This window comes from Folsomia candida, unplaced genomic scaffold (genome assembly GCF_002217175.1).
Source record: "Folsomia candida strain VU population unplaced genomic scaffold, ASM221717v1 Fcan01_Sc002, whole genome shotgun sequence".
Classification (NCBI taxonomy): Eukaryota; Metazoa; Arthropoda; class Collembola; order Entomobryomorpha; family Isotomidae; genus Folsomia; species Folsomia candida.
The window spans coordinates 3,725,291-3,747,343 of NW_019091194.1; the positions used below are offsets into that span (position 1 = coordinate 3,725,291).

Genomic DNA, 22,053 nt, shown 5'->3' on the forward strand with positions numbered 1-22,053 from the left:
GTCTGCTGCGATGGGGATGCGACGACGAATATTGCGAATAGGTTGCGAATTATACACGAACGGTTAGAGTCGAGTCTGGAGTGGAGAGAGACGTGTAGGTAGTTACGCTAGGTCGTGAATATCTATGCGATATGCGTATGTTGCCATGGAAATTTTGCTATGCTATATTATTGCTATGCTATATTGCTAGGCTATTGCCATGGAAATAATAAAACCCATGGAAACGGAAAATCTCACCATGCCCCTCGTAGAATAATCCAACAAAGAAATCTCAACTTTCTCACTATATATCCCTATTAAAATCACTATAGTGATATAACCAAAAATTCCATCTCTATCCACACTCTACAATAAAACAACTCTCCATCAAAACCCTCTCCATCACAACATCTCCATCCTTTCGCACTCACTCACACTCCTAAATCTCCCTTAGAAAAAAACCATGGAAACCATAAATTCCTGGATAGTAACCTAACCACACCCACTTAAAATGTCCCTAGAAACGTGTCACACCCCTAAATCACCACCTCCTCCCCCTCCTCCTCCCCGAAAAATCCCATGGCAACTGATAATCCTGTTAATAATCATAATTCACAACGTCTCCATAGAAATTCGTCTCCACACGTCAAATTCCTCTCAAAAAGAAGAGTCAGTTATCCGATTTAAGCGAAGTATAAATTCCCATGACGACTCTTCTTCGGAAAATTCAATCTTGTTGCCAGGACAACCAAATGGTTGCTCGTGTCCGGCGGGTTCGTGGTTAATTGACTTGATTAAGAGTTGTTGATTGCTAAGCAGGATGTGGGTCGTTAATTTTTTTTGACTCAACAGGACCACCAGGGAAAAGGGGAAGGAAAGGGAAAAAAGGGGACAGCGGTGAGGTCGGGGGTGTGGGTCCGGTAGGGCCCCCTGGGAAGAATGGCTTTCCTGTAAGTTAAGAGGGGGGAGAGGTGGGGGGAGTTGTTATGGAGTTTACGTTTTTTTGTGGATTTTACCATTTTTTTAGGCCGAGTTGGGGCTTATGTAGTCGTTATGTTTTGCTGTTCGTCCGTCTTGGGATAACTGTCCTAAACTGATCCAATTTGATTTGAAATTTTGCACGTGTCTGACTCGGGCCATGCGAAGTCCCCAAGATTTTTAAAAAAGGCACAACCCTTAAAAAACCGTCAAAAAACCTTGGTTTTCTATTAAAAAACCCAAAATATTAACCCCTTCCAACGTAACTCCACCCATCTCTCAATTAAATTAAAATACACAATTTTTATTCAAAATTTATTTTCAAAAAGGGCCCCATCGGACTCGACGGTCCACGCGGAGAGCCCGTAACTTATCATTTTTTAAAATTCACTAACCCAAATTTCCATGGAAACTAACAATAAGTAATCTCTCGTAGGGCCCCCCCGGCGACCGTGGTGAAAAGGGTCAAGCGGGCAGTCCTGGCTACAATATTTCCACCGCTGCCAAGGTAACTTAACTAAAAAAATTATTATTCCAATAAAATAATCCCATTTTATACGAATAAAAGTTTGGTGTAAAACGCTCGGTGACGTCCGTTTCTGGGGGAACGATTGGTTACGCTGAAATTATTGCCATCAAGGTTTAAAGATTTTTCACAGAGAAATAGTTTCCATGGCAAACGCTTTTTATTAATTTTAATTTTCTAAATTAACTTTTCCATGGTTTCTATGGTTTCTTTTTTCTTTTCTTTATTTTTTTAAAGGAACTGGAACAACAAGGATTCAAGTTGCAGAGTCATGTTTTAACTTTAAGAGTTGGTTCTTTATTTTTCTGTTGCTATGGCTGCTTTTTTGAGCTTTGAATTTTATTTCCATGGAGATTTTTAATGTGGTTTTTATTGGAATTTAGGGGGAACCAGGGGAACCGGGCCCGGGGGGGCCAAGGGGTGAGTTTTAGAAAATTGTTTTTATAAAAATTGGATAATTATTAAGTGTTAATTTTGTGTAGGTCCCCCAGGAAACGTGGGTGTGCCGGGGATCAATGGGAGGCAGGGTGAGTTTTATTATTTTTAGCACGTTGACATGGAGATAATTTTGGAATTTAATTATTTCCTAGGGGAACGTGGCGAGAGGGGGGAACGTGGAGATAAGGGGGAGTCCGGCGATAAGGTGGGTTTGTAAATCGGCGGACGAACGGACATGACGGTCACATAAGCCCTAAAATTACTTTATTCATACCACCTCTTTGTTTTTATAAAAATTTTCCAGGGAGAAATCGGTCCCCGGGGTGAAAAGGGAGATATCGGATTGAAGGTATTTTTTTTAATCACTAATTTTTCGAACCAAAAATTTACTCCTTAATTTCTAACCAAATAAGCTTCTTATAATTTCGCTACTAACAATTTTTACTAATTTTCCCTAACAACGAAAAGGGCTCCCCTGGGGCAAAGGGTGATCGTGGAATTACCTCATTTTTGGGGGGTAGTAATACTAATAATAATAACGGGGGGAATGTGGGCATTGTCGAAGGACCGCCGGGACCACCGGGTAATTTTTTAATTAGTTAAATTATGGTGGTATTCTTAATGCGAGAGGAAATTTTTACTCTTTTTAAGAATACCACCCTTAATTTAACAAGGGAACCACTTTTGATGTTACGCATGGATTTTATTGCGAAATATTTTTAAAATTTTGGGCAAAATCCACGTGCGACACCCTTGGTGGCTCCCTTGTTACTATAAATTTCTATGCAAAATTCCTAACTTAAAATTCGCCACCCTCTAAAATAAACCTTTACTAAAAGGGCCCCCCGGTGAAAAGGGTGACCGTGGAGATTTTGGGCCCAAAGGCGTTGGGGAAAAGGGGCCCAGAGGAAAAAGGGGGAAAAGGGTCAATTCTTGTTTTATTTATTTTACTGAGTTTGGCTTCAGCTTTTGCTACAAAAATTCTACGATTAATGATAAAAAGTATGTAATGAATTTCCACCAAAAATATCACCCTTTAGAATTATTACTATTATTAAAAAATGACCCTAGGGCCGTAAAGGTCTGAACGGGGAGGCGGCTATGAAGGGCGAACCGGGTTTGAGGGGAGAAACTGGGCCTCCCGGGATCGATGGGAGAGATGGACCCTCGGGACCCCAAGGTGGGTTTTTGTTTCTTAAGCAGAATTTTTTAAGAAAGTATAAATCGGGCCATAATACTAATAAAAATTTTCTAGGCCCACCCGGTTCGATTGGAGGGGTCGGACCTAAAGGAGACAAAGGAGAATATGGAGATATTGGGCCTCCAGGGTGCGTTTATTAATTTTTTAGCAATTTTAACTCGTAATGAATACCCCTAATGTAATTTTTAAATCTCCAGGCTAATGGGTCCACCTGGATTGCCTGGTAAGTTGTTTTTTTAAATAAAATCCATTTCCATGAAAACCCCTAATATTTAAACCCCCCTCGCGCAGGCCCCCCTGGTTACCCCGGCACCCGCGGCGACAAAGGGGATCGCGGGGAAACTCAAAAGTACAAAAAATTACGACGACGCCAACATCAACATTTACAAGATGGAAACTCGGACTTGTCGGAAATGATGATTCAAGGGCCTCCGGGACCGCCGGGTAGTTTTTTTGATAGATTTTTTCATGGGGGAGCTAAATAAAAACGATTAAATTTTATAGGACCCATTGGACCACAGGGACTCCAGGGGCCGCCGGGCTTGAAGGTGGGTTCGCTAAGCCCGAGTCGGGGTTTATAGTAATTTTTCTAATAATGAATTTTGAAATTCCAGGGTTTCGCCGGTCAGGATGGAATGAAGGGGGAACGGGGGGAAAAGGGGGAGTATGGGCCACAGGGGATCATGGGGTTCGGAAAATTATTTTTAATTTAAGAAAATATTTTGGGGGTGTTCACGTCCGTTAAATGTATTGCAAAGTGGCTTTTACCAAGTTGACGTGAATGCCCCCATAGTAGCGATCGGTTTATACTTTTAATTTTAAAATCGAACCCCGAGTCAGTCCTTATGTAACCGTCGTCTCTGCGTCCGATACAGAGTCAATATAAAATCTGAATGACTCTGACTCGGGTTCTCTGAACTCTTAAAAAATATATAAAAACGCCCGATTTATGCTTCTTCACACACAGATTACCCGGGCCCATGGGGATTAGAGGCGATTTAGGACGAAAGGGGGATTCGGTAAGGTCCCACTTTTTTTATTCCCCCCAAAAATTAACAATAAACCTGTAAAAACCCCCTTGTAAATAAGCATGCGGAGCCATTTTTGCACAGCACTTTTGCATGTGATTAATTAAAAATTTCAAAAAAAATAACGAGTAAATAATGTGCAGGGCCCCCCTGGCCTCGACGGAATGAAAGGTGCACAAGGGGAACGGGGTTCCAAAGGGGAGCGGGGCGAACCAGGATTACCCGTGAGTATTTTAATTCTCTATATATTGGGGGTTTCCACGTCACCTCGCTACTCCGTAAAAAAATATTTGCGAGCATTTACAAATACCAATAGGTGACGTGAAAACCCCTTATATAGAGAATACCTGAATAAATTATACAATATGTATTGGGGGTTTCCACGTCTCACTTTTTTACAAAGGCGACGTGAAACCCCCCAATACCCCTTAATAAACTCTAATAATAAATAAATTCCATTAGGGAACGGACGGTATTCCTGGGAGTGAAGTACGTCACTACAAATCACCATTTTCTTCATAGTTTTTTTATGTTTTTTAATTTTTTAAATTAAACAAAAACCTTTTCCTTTTCTATAATTTCCTTTAACTTTCACCACACAAAACTACTAACCAAACTAACAAAAAGGGTCCGAAGGGGGAAATTGGTCACAAAGGGGAGTTGGTGAGTTTTTTTTAACTAAGAAATTTTTTGGGGGCCCCATTTTGATAAATTGAGTCAACTCTGAAGGGCGCCCCTGGAAAGCGAGGTCGTAAAGGAGACGTAGGTTCAAAAGGAGAACAGGGCGTGCCCGGGTTGGATGCTCCCTGTCCAGGTGAGTGATTTTTGTAGATATTAGGGGTATTCATCATGGCTAGTTTTGGAAGGTCGGTGATGAATTTTACTATGTGAAGCGACCCTAACCTAGCTCACGAATACCCCTAATGGAAATTTAAACAAAACTTAAATTTTGTGAATCCCCCTAATGAAAATATAAAAATAAATTTTACAGTTGGCCCCGACGGTTTGCCACTCGCCGGTTGTAATTATTTTACTAATCATAATCCTAGTGTAATAAAAAGCCCCGTTGCCATGGCAACGCCGCCGCCGCTGACGACGACGCCGAGTAGTAGTAGCAGTAGTGACTATTATAACGAGTACGATAGATAATTTTCGGTTGTGAGAATGTTGTTGTGCGAGTTTTCTTTTGTATTTTTTTATATGAATAATAAAAAATATTGTGAGCATGTTATTTATTTGATGAAGTGGAGCAATAAAAATGTCGAGGTTTTATATGGAGAGAATTGTGGGTGTGGGTGTGTTTCTGGGGTGACAATTTTTGTGCTAATTTCGTGCCAAATTCCGTGCCAATTTTTAGCACGCCAAAATTTTGTGCCAATTCTATGCCAATTTTTAGCACAAATTTTGATGCAAATTTTTTAGCACGCCATTTTTAGTGACAAATTTGGTGCGTCATTGCTGGATTTTAATTTAGGAAATATATTTACTTTCAAAAATATTCATCACAAAAATTAGTTAGTCATGTGCAATAATCAATTTACGATTGTTCCACCTCCCCTCTGATAATTCTCAATCCTTCGAAAATACGGTAAAAGGTTGCTATATTTCCAATTTGGATTATCCGTCAGATTTGCCCAGCTTTCGAAATCAAACGGCGATCCACGCAGGTAGTTGAGCAGGCCCAGATTACTCGAACCACCGAGTCCCTTGCCTTGCGAGAGGTTCGTTTTCTGGAAATTTCTTTGGTTTAAGAAAATTTTGTATGAATGTAATTATGTATGAATTCAGAAATTGAAATTACCAAAATCAGCACAGGCATCTCGAGATTCGGCTGTCCCAACAGTGCAATTTCATCTTCTAATATTTGTAAGACACATTTTGCAGATTTGGATAAATCTAAAAGAAAATCTAAAATATTTCTCGAAGGGTTTGTGTATAAACCCTTGAAACTTGTCGAACCTGAAAAGTTTTGACACAAATGTGAGTCCTTAGAAGAAAAAGCATTACATTGGTTTACAGTTTATTTTACCGTTATTTCATAAGCAAGGGTTCCATCCTTTTTCTAAGGACATTAATTAAATAAAAGCAAGCTTTATGAAAAATGATCATAGCATAATGATGGACAGAGCGTTGTACACGAAATTTTGTCTTCTCCGAAATCAAAAGAAGATTCGGATTTTACTTGGGAAGCATGGTGTAAATATTTGGTTTGAAATACCACTGTCAATTTCTCCATTTAATAAAACTGATCAATTCTCAGCTCTCTTTTGCATGATATTTTTTATCACAGTTTTTCTGTGATTTTGTTCATTTTTAAATCAACTTTCTTTTCTACTACTTTCCCCAATCGTTTTTTTAAATAATACCAACAACAACTGACGACAGAGAGATATTCGCTTGGCTTCACATTTATTTGACTGATTCGCTTTAATCGAGTACGACGACGGACAATTAAAGAAAGACGATTTTATGCTGTTTACTTTTTGTATAGGAAAATTGCTAGGCAGAGTATCGATAGTTGTAGTAGTAGTAGTAATAGAGTAATAGGAAAGATCATGGTTGTTAATATTTTTGCAGATTAATAATTACTATAAGCTCCGTGTTCAACACGAAATTATATTCACGAGAGTTCACGTCCTAATTTAGCATTTTTTGATTAGAAGCACGTCAACTCGGACTCAACTTGTAATAATGATAATAATAATAATATGTACATTTAGTAGGATATATAGTAGTCATTTATTTATTGAATATTGTAGTGCTACAAAGTCATTTACAAGTCATTTATTGTATCATATATATTTATAGTCATGCAAAAATTCTGCAATCTAAAATTATTTATTAGCTGTAATTGCACTTCCTCACTAAGATTTCCCACTTTTTGGGACCTTGTTTATTTAAAACTTGTAATTGGGTGGTCAATTTGCATGCATGCAATTTTTCCAGGACCCGAATTCCTTAATTCGGTAAATCAGAAAAATCAGCTTTTGTAAATCAGAAAAATTTTCAGAGTCAGAACTATCTCGGATATTTCTTGGATGATCCCAACCAGAAACAGCAGCAGCCATATATGCAGTATTTGTAATATTCTATTTTACTGGATTTGTCCAGGACCCGAATTCCTTAATTTGGCGCAGATTTAGCAATACTGCGTGCGTGGGAAGCAAGTCTTGGAATGACGGCGTTGCTCTGACACTATAAAGACTCTAATTGCTCGTCGTCCTCGGGTATGGCGCAGTGACTTAATAAGTCTTTTGCCTTCATGTTTGGGCTCCAGATTTATGTTTTTGTTGAAGTTTGGGAATTTCAAATGCAGGAAATTTCAGCGAGACAACATCTTTATGAGTGACCATTGCCAGACTCCAGTAGAATACATCGACATCGTTGGCGACTACTACTAGAGCAATTGATGAAAGGAAGAAGAATCGACTTCAAGTTCGCTATTGTTCGCTGATGGATGCTCTTCGGGCCGACCTGCAGCGTTGACCAACAATCATCCATAGTTATTTGTCGGGTGGCTTTTCTAATTTATGGGATTCAAGATAGTGCTACAAAGGTGTTTTTGTGCCAAATTTCCATGCCAATTTCCACACACACCCCAAAAATTCAAACCCCTCAAAGTCATTTATTCATTAAAACATTAAAATTACATAAACTAAAAACCCCTCATCAAATCTCCTCCCCTCACTCCCTCGTCGTTTTTTGTTTCATCTCCTTCATCCCCCCAAACTCATAAAGTCCCCTTTTGACCTTCCCCCCGTGGGTTTTCTTCCCCCCGTGGGAGTACAACCCCAAAGGATCCACCGTGATTTTCTTGACGTTTTTCTTATTTTTCTTCAATTCCTTGGCTTCTCTCCTTTGTTTATTGATTCGTTGCCTGGTTACGGGGGTGCCGCCCTGGACGTCGTAAACAGCGACCACGTTGGAGGGTTTGTCACCACGGCGGATTATTATTCGGTTTTGGGTTGCTAGGGGGCGGGTAGGTGGTTGCTGGGGGCGACGACGATAAAGGGGGTGGGGTTGGGGGCGGGAGTGTTGGATTGGGCTAGCCGAGGGGCGGTAGCGGAAGGGGCTGTGGGAATTTTAGAAAATTTTTTAGTTTCCATAGCAACCAAGGTTATTTTTACATGGTTACAGGAAAATTTAAGTTGCCATGGAAAACTAAAAAATTCCGTTTCCATGGAAAATTATAAATTCCGTTTCCATGGAAAATAAAATTTAGTTTCCATGACAACCAAAAAAAAATAAAAACTCACCTAACGACGGGCCTGACCTCCCCTGACTCCCTCTCTTCCATGGAAACGTCAAAGCTCGCCAGAGGAATAACCTTCACCTTTTCATTACTCGCCGGTCGATAATAATAAATCGGCTCGGGCCCAGTTTCCTGATAATAATCCTGTCCGTAACCATGGTAACGCTCCGCCACGGGTTGATACCTCCTGTTGTTGCCATAGTAACCAAGACGCCTATTATTGTTGCTAGGATACCTCGTCACATAGTAACCATTTCCAGCATAGAAATAATTTGGTGATCTTGAAGCATAAAAATCGTTGAATCGAGGGTCGTAGTCGGGGGACATTCGAGCGATGCGGATTCCGAGCGATTCTGCTTCATCGTCCTCGCCGGAGGGGGCCGTCGCCTTGACGAAGGACAAAGGGGGGCGTGGGGGGGAGGTGGATTCGTCGGATTCGGAGGCGTCGTCTTGGGCTGAGGAGGTGTCGTCGTCGGCAAGGGTTTCTTCCGAGGAGGTTTCTATGGGGATTAATAAATAATTTTTCTGTTACCATGGCAATTTTTTTGTGAAAATAAATTTATTGCGAAAAAACGTTTTTCTAAAATATTTTGAAAACTTTGGAAAAAACGTTTTTTGGGAAAATTTTTGGAGTTTAGGAGAAACGTTTTTAGGGTAAAGTTTTGGAACACAAATGTTGTCATGGAATTTTCCTTATTAGAAAAAAAAACGTTTTTCACAAATGTAACCATGGAATTTTCAAAAACGTTTCCATGGAATTTTTTAATTTAGAAAAAACGTTTTACGTTACCATAGAATTAAAAAAACTCACCCCCCTGTCTGGCAACGCCCCTGACCCCCTCGTCCACCTGGTTGTCATCGTCGAAAGTGAAGATGCTGCCCGGTGGAGGGACTTCCGAGTAGTAAAGCTGCTTCTCCCCGATCGGGTTGAAAAACTTGGGCACGGGACGCTCCACTTCGTTCACCGTGTCGGAATCGTCTGAGGGAAGGATGACCACGGGCGGGGCGTTTTTCGTGTAGTTTGGATCTATGGGAACCGGTTTAGGATTTTTATTTAAATTTCCCGCCAGAAAATTACACAAAAAATCCCGCCAATTTTAAAATTCCCGCTAGTATCACGTGACACTCACCCTCAACAACCGCAACCACCCCGCCACCCTCCTTGACAACGGTGTCAAAAGGGACTAAAACCTCGCCCTGTTCAGTGACGTAGCCGGGAACTAAGGCTTCCACGGTTTGCACGTTGTTCGGAACGTTTTGCTGCGTTTTCTTGATGGTAGTTTCAGTGTTCGTAACGTTGGTGACGTCATTCACGATGGGGTCGTTCCTTCGGCGGTTGTCGGAATCGTCGTCCTCGTCGTCTTCTTCTTCCTCGTCGCCTTCTTCTTCTTCTGAATCTTCTTCAGAGTCCTCCGGGGTGGGGGTCGTCGCTGGGGGGGACGCAGGGGGGAAGGCCTGAAAAGTTTCCATGGAAATATATAATTTTATGAAAATGCCAAATTTTCATGCCAAATTTCATGCCAAAATTTAGCACAAGATTTTTGGCATGCCAATTTTTGTGCTAATTTTAGCATTCTGTGTGCCAATTTTTAGCATAAATTTTAGCACAAGATTTTTCGCACGCCAATTTTCTATGCCAATTTTCAGCATTCTGTGCCTAAATTTAGCACTAAATTTAGCACTAAATTTTCCCAAAAATAATCAAAAAATTTCCATGGAAATTCCTAAAAAAGAAAAAACTCACAGGCTGCGGAGGTTTATTGGCATCCGTGGCAGCCGGATTAGCAGGGACGGGATTCGCAGAAGGCGATTTCGGTTGAGTGGCCGCTTTAGTATTCACTTGGTCCGTAACTGGTTTGGCAGAACCGGTTTCCACGACGACGACGGGTGATGCTCCGTCGGATGGTGATTGACCTTTGGGAGTTTTTGTTTCCATAGCAATATTTTAATCCGTTTCCATGGAAATTAATTAATAAAAAAAATATAAGTTCCCATGGAAACTCACCTCCGGCAACCTTCAGATCCTGCCTGGCTTTATTATTTCCGACGTTGACCTCGACTTCATCATCTTCGGAACTTCCTCCCCCCAAATTACTGGCCCTGTAGAAATTGCCCCTATTATTATTTTGATACCCATAGTACTCCATGTTGTCCCGATAAGGCCAGTTTTGTGGGAGGGTGTTGGCAACCGTTGCCATGGCAACGAATAAAAATATCACGAGTTTCATCGTTGCTATGCGTCCACTTCGGTGGCTCGGTTTAAACTGCGGAGGAGGACGAGAGTGAAATCGAAAGTTGTTGAAAGTCAAAGAAAATCGTAGACGCAGTGGTCCAGCCGGTTTTTTTGGGAGAAACGGGTTTCCATGGGGCCAGTGAACTTTAATTGTTGTTATGTGGTTGGCATTGAATATTTTGGATGGTTGGCATGGAATTTGGAGTTTTAGTACGTTGGCATGGAAATGTAATTTTAAAAACGTTGCCATAGAAATTAATTTTTTTGTTGTTGTCATGGAAATAATACAATTTTTAATTGCCATGGAAATGTTTTTTAGGTCGTCATGAAAATAATAAAACTGAAAGTTGTCATGGAAATACATAAAATTTTTTTAAGTTGCCATGGAAATTTATTTTGCTATGGAAATTAATTTTTTGTAGTCGCCATGGAAATATTTTTTTTAGTTGCTATGCAAATAATAAAATTTTTAAGTCGCCATGAAAATTATTACTTTTAAGTTGTCATGGATATAAAAAATAATTTATTAAATAAATGCCCATATAAAAATTACAATAAATTACAAAAAACTCAAAAAAATCAACCCGAATTGAAACTCCCCTTGACAACCACATCTCTAATTTCGAGTTCTTCTTTCTTCGGTCCCGCCGTGACCAGTTCGATCCCGTCGTCGTAGTCAAGGCGACGATTAACTGACGCCCCCAATTTTTTACTATGGTCGGCATGGTAACTGACAAAGTCGTTATTTAAATTTTCCGAAATTATCGGCTGGAAATTGCCATACTCGATTTTTTGTGAAAATTCAGATTTATCGTTGCCATGGAAATATTGCGACGTTGGTAACGACGGTTGTTGTTGTGGAGGGTCATACTCGTAAAACCCGGGTCGGATCGTGTTTGCTGAAATAATTGGTTGCTTAGATATTGATAAATCTTTGTAGGTAAATGGGACCGTGGGGATGGTTGCCATGGTTACTACGATGGGTGTGGTTGCTATGGTTGTGGGACTGGTTGCCATGGAAACGACTTCTTCATCTTCGTCGTAATAATATTCTTCAGAGGAGCCGATTGTGGGCTTTTTCGTTTCCTTGACGATTTTCTTTTTTTCGGTTTCCATGGCTTTTTTCTTTTCCGGCGTTTCCATGGCAACGATTTCAAACTCGTTTTCGTCCAGTTTTCCGCTGGCTTTGAGTTTTTCGAGTTCGTCTTGGGTTACGTAGATCACTTCGTCAGAGTCGAGTTCTGTGGGTGGGGGTGGTTCTGTGGTGGGTGTGGCAGTGGGTGTGGTTGAATGAGGGGGTGTAACCATGGGTGTGTCGAGAAAAGTCCCGTTTCTATGGAAAAGTGTGTCAATTTGGGGTTGGTTTCCAAGGAAATTGGGCCGAATGAATTTTTGGATTTGTTGTGACATGGACATTTGCGGTTGTTGTGGGGGGTGTGCCGGGGGGTGTGGTTTTTTGTTGAATAAATTCTGGAGGAAATTTAGCGCAGGGTTTGGTTGTTGTGGTGGTTTTTGGTTGCTATGCGGGGAAATATTGTTGCCATGGTTACCAAATCTTCCGTAACCAGGCAACGGAGCTGGTGGTGGGGGCATCATCACCGTGGAAATTTCACTTTTCGGATTATTTTCGGGATTATTTTTGTCCAAATCCATGGAAACGAGCATTGTGGATTTTATTATGTTGCCAATTTGGTCGGTGGGTGGGGTGGGGGGTGGTGGGGGTGAAGGGGGTGTGGTTGCGTTGGTGATGATGGGGTCGTCAACGTACTCGTACTCGTATTCTGGGGGTGGGGATTGTGGGGGTGGTTGTGGGTGTGCCGGTGGGTGCGCCGGTGGGTGTGGCGCCTGAAACTGTGGGGGGTGGATAAATCCCGGTGGGGGTGGAGGTGGGTGATGAAAAGGTTGAACTGGGAGGAATTGGAGATTTTGAGGGTTTTGGTTGCCATAGTGATTATTTTGGTTGCTAGGAATATTAATTTGGTTTCCATGGAAATTGTTATTTTGGTTGCTAGGAGAAATGCCATGGTGATTCTCGGTAATTTCGTTGGAAACGAGGAAATCGGCTTCTTTTTGTGGGACCGGGATTTCCGTGACGATTTCTTCGACGTATTCGTATATGTATTCGGGTGGGGGTGTGGTCGTTGTTGTTGTTGTGGTAGTTGTGGGGGTGGTCGTCGTGGTAGTTGTGGGTGTGGTCGTGGTCGTTCTCCTGGTAGTGGTAGTGGTAGGCGTCGTGGTCGTCGTGGTGGTAGCAGCCGTGGTCGTGCTCTTAACTCTCTTGGTCGTCATTACCGGAGTTGTTACCGGCGTGGTCGTCGTTGTGGTCGTGGTAACCACGGTAACGGGTGTGGTCGTTGTGGTCGTCTCTATGGTAGACCCCAAAACGTCCACCTCCCCCACCCACCCATCAATGTTCCCATTACTTATTTCTTGTTGTCCAGGCTGCAAAGGGGTGTAACTCATAATCACCGGTGGTGGCGGCCTCCTGAACAATTCCGGTTTATTCCTGTTAAAAAACCCGGGTGGGGGTGGTCCCCTCGGGGGATGTGGGTGTGGCGGTGGGTGTGGTCGAAAATGCATCGGCATCGGTCCGGGTGGAACCATCGGCCGGTAAAAATTGCTCAATGGTCGGGAGGAATTATTTATGCTTTCCACGGCCTCGTTGTCGGTGGGTGTGGTTGAGGAGTTGGTTGCCATGGTGATTTTATTCGGGGGGACGGGGAGCGAGGGGTGGAGGTAATTATAGAAATAATTTCCGTTGTCATAGTAATAATCTTCGAGGTCTTCTTCAGAGGAGGCCGGGGTGGGGGGAGGAGGTGTGGTCGGTTGTGGGGGTGGTGGTGGATTCGTGATGGAAATTATGGGTGTGGTCGGAGGGGGTGTGGTCACCGTGGTCGTCGTGGTCGTCGAAGGGGGCGTGGTCTCGGTAACCTCCAAACTCTCCACTTTATCCAAGAACACGTTTACCGATGATTTTTTCACCGTTTCCATGGAATTTTCCTCATTTTTCATGGCATGCAATAGTTCGTATGGTAAATAGGGGTCGTAGGTTTTTGTAGTCGTGGTCGTGGTAATTTCGGTCGTCGGAGGAGGGGGTGTGGTCGTGGTAGTTGTGGTCGTCGTGGTAGAAGGAGTTGTGGTCGCTTCGGTCGTTGTGGTCGTGGTGGGTGTGGTCGTTGTGGTCGCCTCGGTAGTCGTGGTCGTGGTCCTAAAAATAATTGGTCTCCTGGTAACCTTGGTAACCTCCTTAATTTCCTCCCTGCTAAAAACCTCCTTGGAACTCGAACCCTTGAAAAAAATGGGTTTTTTCTTTTCCACCACTTTAACTTCACTGCTCGTTCTCGAACTCGAACTGCTCGAACTGCTCGAAACACTCACGGAAACACTGGATTCCTTGCTCTCCTGAACCTTCTCCGGCGTCCTCACCGTCGTTTCCATGGAAACCGGTTTAATAATCTCCATGGAAACAGGCTTAATCTCCATGGATCCCGCCTTGACAATCCCCACGCTCGGATCGAAATAAACTTTTGGCGTTAGTTCCGTCGTTGTCATGACAACCGTTTCCTCATTTGGAGATTTGGTGGAGTAAAAACTTGGTAATTTCGGGGGTGCCATGGTTACCTTGTTGAATTTGTAAAATGTTGGACGCTTGTTTTTTAGTTTGGAGTTTATGTTGTAGGTGGAATTTCGCTTGTAAATTGAGCCCCCTTGGTTTTTTAGGGACGTGTAGGAAGAGATTATCGAGACGGAGGGGGGTGTGGTTGTTGAGAAGGTGACGTCGCCCGTGGTGGGGTCCTGTGGAATTTTTTTAGGGAATTAGTTTCCATGGTAACATTTTTTTTTTATTTCCATGGTAACATTTTTTTTCATGGTAACATTTTTTTTCATGGTAACATTTGTTTTTATTCCCATGGAAACAATTTGTTTATTTCCATGGGAATAGAATTTTTCATGGAAACAATTTTTTTTTATTTCCATGGAAATAGAATTTTTTACTAATTCCATGGAATTTTTTTTATTTCCATGGCAACAATTTCTAAAAAAAATTACTTTCCATGCCAACCTACATACCTTCTCCGCATAGAAAGCCCCCTTTTCCATCCCGAACAATCCCGGCATCCGATACCCAGAATTATTCGAGGATCTTTTTTTCCTGTCTCCATGGTTACCATCGCTCGTCCCCTCCCCCGTCGTCACGTGACCCCCGCCGCCGCTCAAATCCAACTCCTGTTCGTCACCGTCCATCCGCGGGCGTCCAACTAATTCCGGATTCGGTTTCCTTAGTTTTATCCTCCGCCGGCGGGGTTCCTGTTGTTGCGAAGGAGTTGGAAATTGTTGCGGTTGCTGTGGAAACGTAGTTTGGTTAAATGCGGACCAGTTCGGGTTTTGCATGTAGAGTTGGGGGGCAGGGGGTTGTTGTTGAGGGGGGCGTTGGCGGTTGCCATGGTGACCAAATAAATTGTGGAACGTAGTTACGTAGGTTTTTTTGAGTTTTGATAAGAGAGGCATTTGTTGTTGTCCGGGAAATTGTTGTTGTTGTTGCTGTGGTTGTTGTCCTGGAAACGCATTTTGTTGCTGTTGTTGTTGTGGTGATGATGGATTTTGTGGTTGTCCTGGAAACGGTTGTTGCTGCTGCGGTTGTCCTGCAAATTGTTGCTGCTGCGGAAACTGCTGTGGTTGTTGTTGTTGAGGCACCGCATTTTGTGGTTGCCCTGGAAATTGCTGTTGCTGTTGTTGTGGAAACGGAGGTCTTGGTCTGGGAAATTGCTGTTGCTGTGGAAATTGATGTTGGAAATTATTCGGTTGTGGAAATAATGGTTGGTATGGTTGCGGGCGCCATGGTTGTTGCTGTTGTTGCTGCTGACCCCCTTGGGGTTGCTGTTGCTGCTGTTGTGGTTGCTGCACTGGGGGCGCCACAAAATTCCCAATGCTCGCACTTCCACTGGGAACTAAAAATTGTTGCCCTGGAAACTGATTCCATTGTTGCGGTTGCTGCTGTGGTCTCCTCCGAAATAATCCAGCCAATTTTTTCAGGGCCCCCACTTTTTCCGGTCCCTGTTGCCCCCCTGGGGGCGGTCTCATGGGCACCAAAAACTGTTGCTGCTGTTGCGGTTGCGATGGAAACGAACTCACAGTCGTGGCATTATTATTTTTAATCTTCTTAATCTTCTTCCTCTTGACAACCTTATCTCCCGTGGTTGCCATGGCAACTTCTTGATTTCCCACAAAATGCTTCTCGTAACCCTGACTAGGTTCGAACTGTTGCTGGGTAAAAATCGGTTTAAACCCGTCGTCACCATGGTTACCACTTGAATTTAATTCACTTTTATACACTGGGAAATGCTCATTTTGTATGGAATTTATCCTATTTATGCAAGTTATTAAAATCACCATGGAAATTAATGAAATAAAATTCATTTTGGTTACCATGGAGACCAAAAATTAAAAGTGTGTTAAATATTTGTGTTTCTATGACATGTCAAAAAATTGACCCAAAAAATTTTTGCACAAAATACGATACGAGAAGTGATGCGAGAAGTGAATGAAAATTTTCGTAACCACGACGACGACGGTGGTGTGCATAGTAACGGTTTTTCTCATGGTTGTCATGGTTATTAAAACGAGTTTTTTGTGGTCGGCAGGGAAATTAGTTCACTTGCGCGACGGGTTTTTCAGAGGTTGGACTTTTGGCCTAGAATTTTTGGGTTGTGGGGATTATGTAAATTTTCAGGGGGATGAAGAGGGGGTGGTTTTGGATTTTTGGTTGCTATGGAAACGATGAAATGCCATGGAAACAGAGTTTTTTTTATTAAGAATGCTGTTGTCATGAAAATGAAATGTCAATTAAATGACGTCATAATTAAAGAAATGACGTCATTAAAAAAATTAATGACGTCACAATTTTATTTATTCATAAAATGCCTAAAATTACCATGGAAATTAATTTCCGAATAAAATAAATCCATGGAAACGCCATAATAATTTTCCATGGAAATCACTACCCAACGGTCCCCAAGTTCAACTTCCCCAAAATGAGCGTAATCAGCGGTACGAAAGTCAACGCCGTTCCGTTCGGTCGATTCGTGTTCAAATACGCCGAGAGGTTGAAGAAGTTGGCTATAAAAATTAATTTTTTAGTTGTCATGGCAACAAGAATTATAAAAATTGCCATTTTACCTCCCCTTCCCTGCGCCTGCGCGGCCGGATTGTTAAATTGCGATTCCAACGCTTCGAGCAGCATTTCCGTCGGAATCCCGATTTTCGTTTGCTCCAAATCCGTGTCAAGGTCCTAAAATTTCCATGGAAACGGGGTTTTATTTCCATGAATATAATTTTCATTTATAAAAAAACTTACGTTGTCATGGATTGAAAATCCGACGGAAATTGAAATTATGGCGAAAATTGAGAGGAGCAAAATTCGACACATTTTTTGGGTTTCTATGGAAACGTGTTAAATAATTTTTGCTATTTGTTTCTATGGAAACTGAGTTTAAATGAATTATAAATTTCATGCAGAAATCAAAGCTTTTTATGCAGAAAAATTTCATACCAGATTTTCCTCTGCTCTAATTTTTCGTTAATATTTGCATAGTAATTAGTTTAGGTTTACTCAACTAATTATGTTTATTTTGTTGCCATGACAACAATGACATAAATTATAAGGCAACATCCTTGACAATTAGTAACCAAAGTGTTTATTTTTTTTCTTTTAAAAATTTTCATGCGTTTCCATGGAAATTTTAAAAAATCCCCCCAGTCCCCCATGGAAACCCTCTCAAAAAAATTCAATTACAATAAAATCAATTACAAAACCCACAAACATAAAATTAAATCTAAATGACAACTGCCAATTAAAAAAACAATAGCATAATAAAAAAAATTGCGTAACCATGACGTAGTAAATAAAAGAATAAAACAATATTTTTCAGTCCAGGATCCATATTTTAGGAATAATCACCATGGTTTTTGTTATTTTATTAATTTTAGTTTCCATAGCAACCGTTGGATCTGGGGCTGGAGTTTTAAATGCCATCACGGGTGGGGCCAAGATCGTGGGGATGGACGTGAGTTTTTTTTTGTTTCCATGGAAACTTAAACAAAATCTAAATTAAATTAATTTTCCAGGCCCTCGTCAACCACACGGTGCGATTGAAGAAGGTTCTAAAAGGTAAATTTGTAAATTTCAGTTGCCATGGAAACCATGGATATAAATTTATTTTTGCAGATACGACGCTGGTCACGGAGACGGATTGCATTGAGGTGAAAATTAGTTAATTTGGAGGCGTTTTTAATTTATTTTGGGGGTGAAATTTATGCAAAATTATGCAAATTTAAGACAATGTTCATGTCGCCGTTTCATCACCCCGTGACCTTCACGGCCAATTCTTCCATTGGGGACAGGCAGGACCCGACCTGTGTTTGGAATTTCGTGGTGAGAGTTTCTATGGAAACTATATAGATTTTTTAGTTTCCATGGGAATTTTTTGACTTACTTTAAGTTTCATATGGAAACGATAATTTCCATGGAAATTATTAATCATATATGGCAACAATTTAAGTTTCTATGCTAAAATTTCCATGGCAACTAAAAAATAATTTCCATGCCAACGAAAAAAAATATTTAAATTTCCATGGCAACAAAATTAAATTCCTAATTCCCCTAGGGCACGGAACCCTGCCTGCCCCTCATCACCTGCCCGACGTTCACGGTCCCCTGCGCGACCTCTTCCTTGACAATCACGGACGGTGTCTATGGTTACGAATCTTTCTGTGGTGATAACAAACCCAATCAAATCCAAGCTTCCAACGATTTACGAGATTTATACGTCACGTTAAATGGAAGCAAATCGGTGAATTTGGAGTGTAACGTCGTCTGCGGGCGGAGGGGGCAAAAAGGGGGCGTGGTTTTAGGGAAGAAAATGGAGCCGAAAGTCAATGCCAATTGTCGTGAGTTTTTTTTTTTTGTCAAGCTTTGTTTTGGGGTGGGTTTTTTTTCGGTGGTAAATTTTTTATTGTTTTTGAGATTGTTGGGAGGGAGTGAAATTGTGAAGTGTAAACGGGGCTTTAGGTCCGTGAAAATTTTCTTAAGGCGCGTTTGGGGTTTGTTTTTTTTGGTCGTCGTAACCGTGGCGATAATTTATAGTACTATCGAAAGTTTCTAAAATCGCAAAGTTTAAACCGAGCTTAAGATCCCAAAAATTGTTTCCTAACCCGAGTTATTAAAACATTCCTTGATAAAATATGTCGAAAATTTCGCTAAAATATCAAACTATAAACCGGGCTTTAGGTCAAAATTTTTCTTAGGTGAGCCTTAAAACTATTTTCAGGCTGCGGGATGAAGGCGAACGACAACCGGATCGTGGGTGGGGAGGACGCGATTAAGAACGAGTTTCCGTGGCTGGTCGCCTTGGTGGAGGCCGGAACGAGGCAGCCGTTCTGCGGGGGGAGCATCATCAATGATCGATTTATTCTCACGGCGGGTGCGTTGATTTTATGCGATTTTTAGAAAAAATTTCCCCACCTAAGACCAATTTTTGTGGATTTTTTGTGCAAAGAATTAATGAAATTTAGAAAAAAATAATCTTAGGCGTGAGAATTAAAAATATATCTCACTGCGGATAATTTTTTTTAATTCCTAACGAAAAAATTTCCCCACCTAAGACCAATTTTTTTCTAATTTTTTAGACAAAAAAAATTAATCTTAGGCTAGAAAATTTACAATAAAAATAATTTTAGCCACGAAAATCCCCAAAAAAACAACCCTTAAGTCAACGTCATTTATCTTAGGCCACTGTTTCAAGGGCCGTTTCCTGGACATCAAAAACATTGAGATAATCGTGAACGGCCACATCCTCGACTCGACTCCGAACTTGGGCGTCCTCAAAGTCAAACCGCCCCCGAAGAAATACACGGATTTGGCGGAATTAGCGAGGATCGATGCGGCGAATGGGTCGAGCAGGTTCGCGGCAGAGGAGGTCTTCGTCCATCCTCTTTACGTTTCGGAGTGAGTTTTTTGTTGCCATGGGGATGAAAATTTATTTAATTGTTTCCATGGAAATATAAATAAATTTCCATGGAAAAAATAAAATTAATATCCATGGAAACACTAAAAATAAATCTCACATAGAACCAACGACTTCGACGTGGCGACGATCCTTCTGGACCGCCCCATCGATTTCAAGGCGATCGGAAAGGCGGGGCCGATTTGCCTGCCGGAGCTGCCGCTGAGCTACATGCGAACCTTTGGCAAAAGACACGCCACGATCGCGGGATGGGGGCTGCAGGGCTTGGAAAAAGAGGGGACCCCAACGGTAGGTTTTTTCTAGGGGGCCGTTCATAAATTATGGAGCGTGAAAATTGAGCGTTTCTCGCATGGGACCTCATTTTTTAGCCTCGCGTAATTTATGAATCGGCCCCCCATAAAAAAAATTCCGAAAAACACTACCCACAAACCGGACTTAATAAAAATTCCCTTAAAAAAAATCCTCATAGATCCTCCAAAAACTCGTTGTGAACGTGTTCCTCCCCTCGGAATGCAAATCCCTGTACGCGCACCGCGTGAACCGGCGCATGCTCTGCGGCGGTTTCAAGGAAGGCGGGAAGGACTCCTGCGCGGGGGACTCGGGAGGTGCGCACCTAAGGTTTTATTTTTTTTGTAATTTTTTCTAAGGCGAGTAATTTTGTAGGTCCATTGGTGATGGAGGACAAGGACAAGGTTTGGTACCAGATCGGCTCCGTGAGCTGGGGGGATGGGTGCGCCAAGGAGGCGAATCCTGGGGTTTACTTCAGGACGACAGAGTCCGGGCAGTGGCTGAGGCACACGGCGAATAGGAATGGGGCCGTGTGGTGCGATGTTCCGGAGTAGTTGGGAATAAAGTGTTTTGTATTTTGTGGAATTTTGTGAGGGTGTGTGAATTTTTGGCATGGAATTGGCACAAATTTGGCATGCCAAAAAATTAGCATTTAAATTGGCAGAGAAAATGGCACGGAAATTGGCGTGCTAAAAATTTGCACACTATTTAGCACAAAAATTGGCACGTGCCAAAAAATTAGCACTAAAATTGCCAAAAAAAACACATAAAAATCTACCCTATCAACTAAACAAATTCCCAAAAATTACCCTACTAAATAACCATGACAACAAAATCATAACATAGGATAAAAAATATATAATACACAAAAAATCATTTTTTTTATTTCAATTTAAATTTTTTTAATAAAAAAAACCACAAAATTTCCATGACAACCGAATTATACACACACGACGACATATTTTTTGAAAAGAATTTTGTTATATATACTCAAAATCACCATGACAACCAGACACGTTCTTCTTTCTCTTCTTCTTTTTAAAAGCGGACAAATTAAATCTTCACATTGCGTACTTTCGGGTCCACCTATGGAAACATAATTTTATTTAAAGAAAAACGTTCGAAAATCACTTATCAAAAGGTTCTAAACTCACTCTCGAGCCAATTCGTTATACTTATCGCGGTCGGTTTTGTATATTCGCGCGATTTCCGGGACCAATGGGTCGTCAGGGTTCGGATCGCACAGTAAAGAGCAGATTGACAAGAGGACTATGGAAACAGTTTTTAAATTAGTATTAGTTGTCATGGAAACAATTAAAAAATGGTAACCATAGAAAATAAATTAAAACCGTTGCCATGGAAACACAAACCTTTGCTAATGGTGAGCGCGGGGCTCCACTGTGACCTCAGGATGTCGAGGCAGATGCTTCCGTTCGAGTTGATGTTTGGGTGGTAGATTCGCGTCGTGAAGGAAACCTTGGGCGGTTTGAAGGGGTAGTCCGTCGGAAAGTGGATCGACAAGAAAAATACCCCGCCTTGGTACGGGGAGTCGGGCTGGGCGAAGTTATTTTTTTTATTTTGGTTGCCATGGCGATAAATTAAGAATTAATAAAAAAAAAAGTGAAAACTTACGGGTCCCATGATTGTTGCTTGCCAGTGGAATACTGTAAAATTATTTTATTAAATTTTATCACCATGGCAACCAATTGAATAATAAAAATAGATTTACAATCATCTCCCACGGGTCCGGCGGAGCACTGAGCGGGGGGGTCGCGGCCGAGGTCTTGCAGTTCCTTGGATTTTAGAATTAAAATTTATTTTCAAGTTGCCATGGTTTTATTTTATTGAAATTTAGTATTTTCAGACCTTATTGATCCGCTTAAGCGCCATTTTGTTTTAAAACTCTTTTGTTACGCCCACTGTTTCCGTTGGACAGAGACACGAGTTGCACCCACTTTTTAAAATTAGGATTAATTTTTTAGGTTAAAATCGTGTGGATCTTAGATTATTTTCCGTCCTTTGCAAACTCTGTGTGTGTGTCTGTGATGTGAGTGAGGGTGATTTGGGTTAGGATCGTGGGTGGCATCTGCCGGGGGTGAGGAGTGGA

At 41.5% G+C, this 22,053-nt stretch overlaps 6 protein-coding genes across 10 annotated transcripts; 2 read left to right on the plus strand and 4 right to left on the minus strand.

Moving 5' to 3' along the window:
• Window positions 1–205: 205 nt before the first annotated feature.
• Window positions 206–5,433, plus strand: LOC110844293 (collagen alpha chain CG42342). 5 transcript variants are annotated; one of them, XM_035848360.1, is made up of 22 exons: window positions 211–752; window positions 832–929; window positions 1,287–1,322; window positions 1,394–1,465; window positions 1,526–1,597; window positions 1,721–1,771; window positions 1,867–1,903; window positions 1,966–2,010; window positions 2,074–2,126; window positions 2,226–2,270; window positions 2,993–3,101; window positions 3,177–3,249; window positions 3,320–3,345; window positions 3,414–3,566; window positions 3,627–3,670; window positions 3,737–3,810; window positions 4,090–4,141; window positions 4,294–4,374; window positions 4,613–4,639; window positions 4,778–4,813; window positions 4,880–4,964; window positions 5,142–5,433. In XM_035848360.1, the coding sequence occupies exons 1-22, from the start codon at window positions 491–493 to the stop codon at window positions 5,297–5,299; spliced, it is 1,689 nt and encodes a 562-aa protein (XP_035704253.1). In that variant the 5' UTR covers window positions 211–490; the 3' UTR covers window positions 5,300–5,433. The 5 variants fall into 5 exon arrangements, with proteins under 5 accessions (XP_035704254.1, XP_035704253.1, XP_035704256.1 ...); XM_035848361.1 differs by lacking the exon at window positions 1,287–1,322 and having other exon boundaries at window positions 206–752; XM_022090463.2 differs by lacking the exon at window positions 1,721–1,771 and having other exon boundaries at window positions 228–752.
• Window positions 5,434–7,754: 2,321 nt separating this feature from the next.
• Window positions 7,755–10,683, minus strand: LOC110844587. Its single transcript, XM_022090825.2, has 6 exons — window positions 10,408–10,683; window positions 10,147–10,316; window positions 9,533–9,857; window positions 9,214–9,429; window positions 8,407–8,902; window positions 7,755–8,222 (listed from the first exon to the last, which is right to left on the minus strand). Exons 1-6 carry the CDS (start codon window positions 10,628–10,630, stop codon window positions 7,835–7,837), a joined length of 1,818 nt encoding a protein of 605 aa, XP_021946517.1. The 5' UTR covers window positions 10,631–10,683; the 3' UTR covers window positions 7,755–7,834.
• Window positions 10,684–11,128: 445 nt separating this feature from the next.
• On the minus strand, window positions 11,129–16,186 carry LOC110842749 (mucin-2-like). Its single transcript, XM_022088552.2, has 2 exons — window positions 14,707–16,186; window positions 11,129–14,430 (listed from the first exon to the last, which is right to left on the minus strand). The coding sequence occupies exons 1-2, from the start codon at window positions 16,063–16,065 to the stop codon at window positions 11,215–11,217; spliced, it is 4,575 nt and encodes a 1,524-aa protein (XP_021944244.2). The 5' UTR covers window positions 16,066–16,186; the 3' UTR covers window positions 11,129–11,214.
• Window positions 16,187–16,525: 339 nt separating this feature from the next.
• On the minus strand, window positions 16,526–17,150 carry LOC110845145. The gene is made up of 3 exons (XM_022091508.2): window positions 16,991–17,150; window positions 16,813–16,924; window positions 16,526–16,752 (listed from the first exon to the last, which is right to left on the minus strand). The coding sequence occupies exons 1-3, from the start codon at window positions 17,060–17,062 to the stop codon at window positions 16,634–16,636; spliced, it is 303 nt and encodes a 100-aa protein (XP_021947200.1). The 5' UTR covers window positions 17,063–17,150; the 3' UTR covers window positions 16,526–16,633.
• Window positions 17,151–17,250: 100 nt separating this feature from the next.
• Window positions 17,251–20,984, plus strand: LOC110842752 (serine protease 27). Its single transcript, XM_035848393.1, has 10 exons — window positions 17,251–17,699; window positions 17,761–17,803; window positions 17,861–17,895; window positions 17,972–18,067; window positions 18,300–18,582; window positions 18,963–19,115; window positions 19,423–19,639; window positions 19,763–19,946; window positions 20,128–20,263; window positions 20,322–20,984. Exons 1-10 carry the CDS (start codon window positions 17,595–17,597, stop codon window positions 20,498–20,500), a joined length of 1,431 nt encoding a protein of 476 aa, XP_035704286.1. The 5' UTR covers window positions 17,251–17,594; the 3' UTR covers window positions 20,501–20,984.
• Window positions 20,915–21,997, minus strand: LOC110843760 (ubiquitin-conjugating enzyme E2-17 kDa). Its single transcript, XM_022089791.2, has 6 exons — window positions 21,813–21,997; window positions 21,676–21,739; window positions 21,579–21,610; window positions 21,317–21,500; window positions 21,101–21,215; window positions 20,915–21,032 (listed from the first exon to the last, which is right to left on the minus strand). Exons 1-6 carry the CDS (start codon window positions 21,834–21,836, stop codon window positions 21,008–21,010), a joined length of 444 nt encoding a protein of 147 aa, XP_021945483.1. The 5' UTR covers window positions 21,837–21,997; the 3' UTR covers window positions 20,915–21,007.
• Window positions 21,998–22,053: the final 56 nt, after the last annotated feature.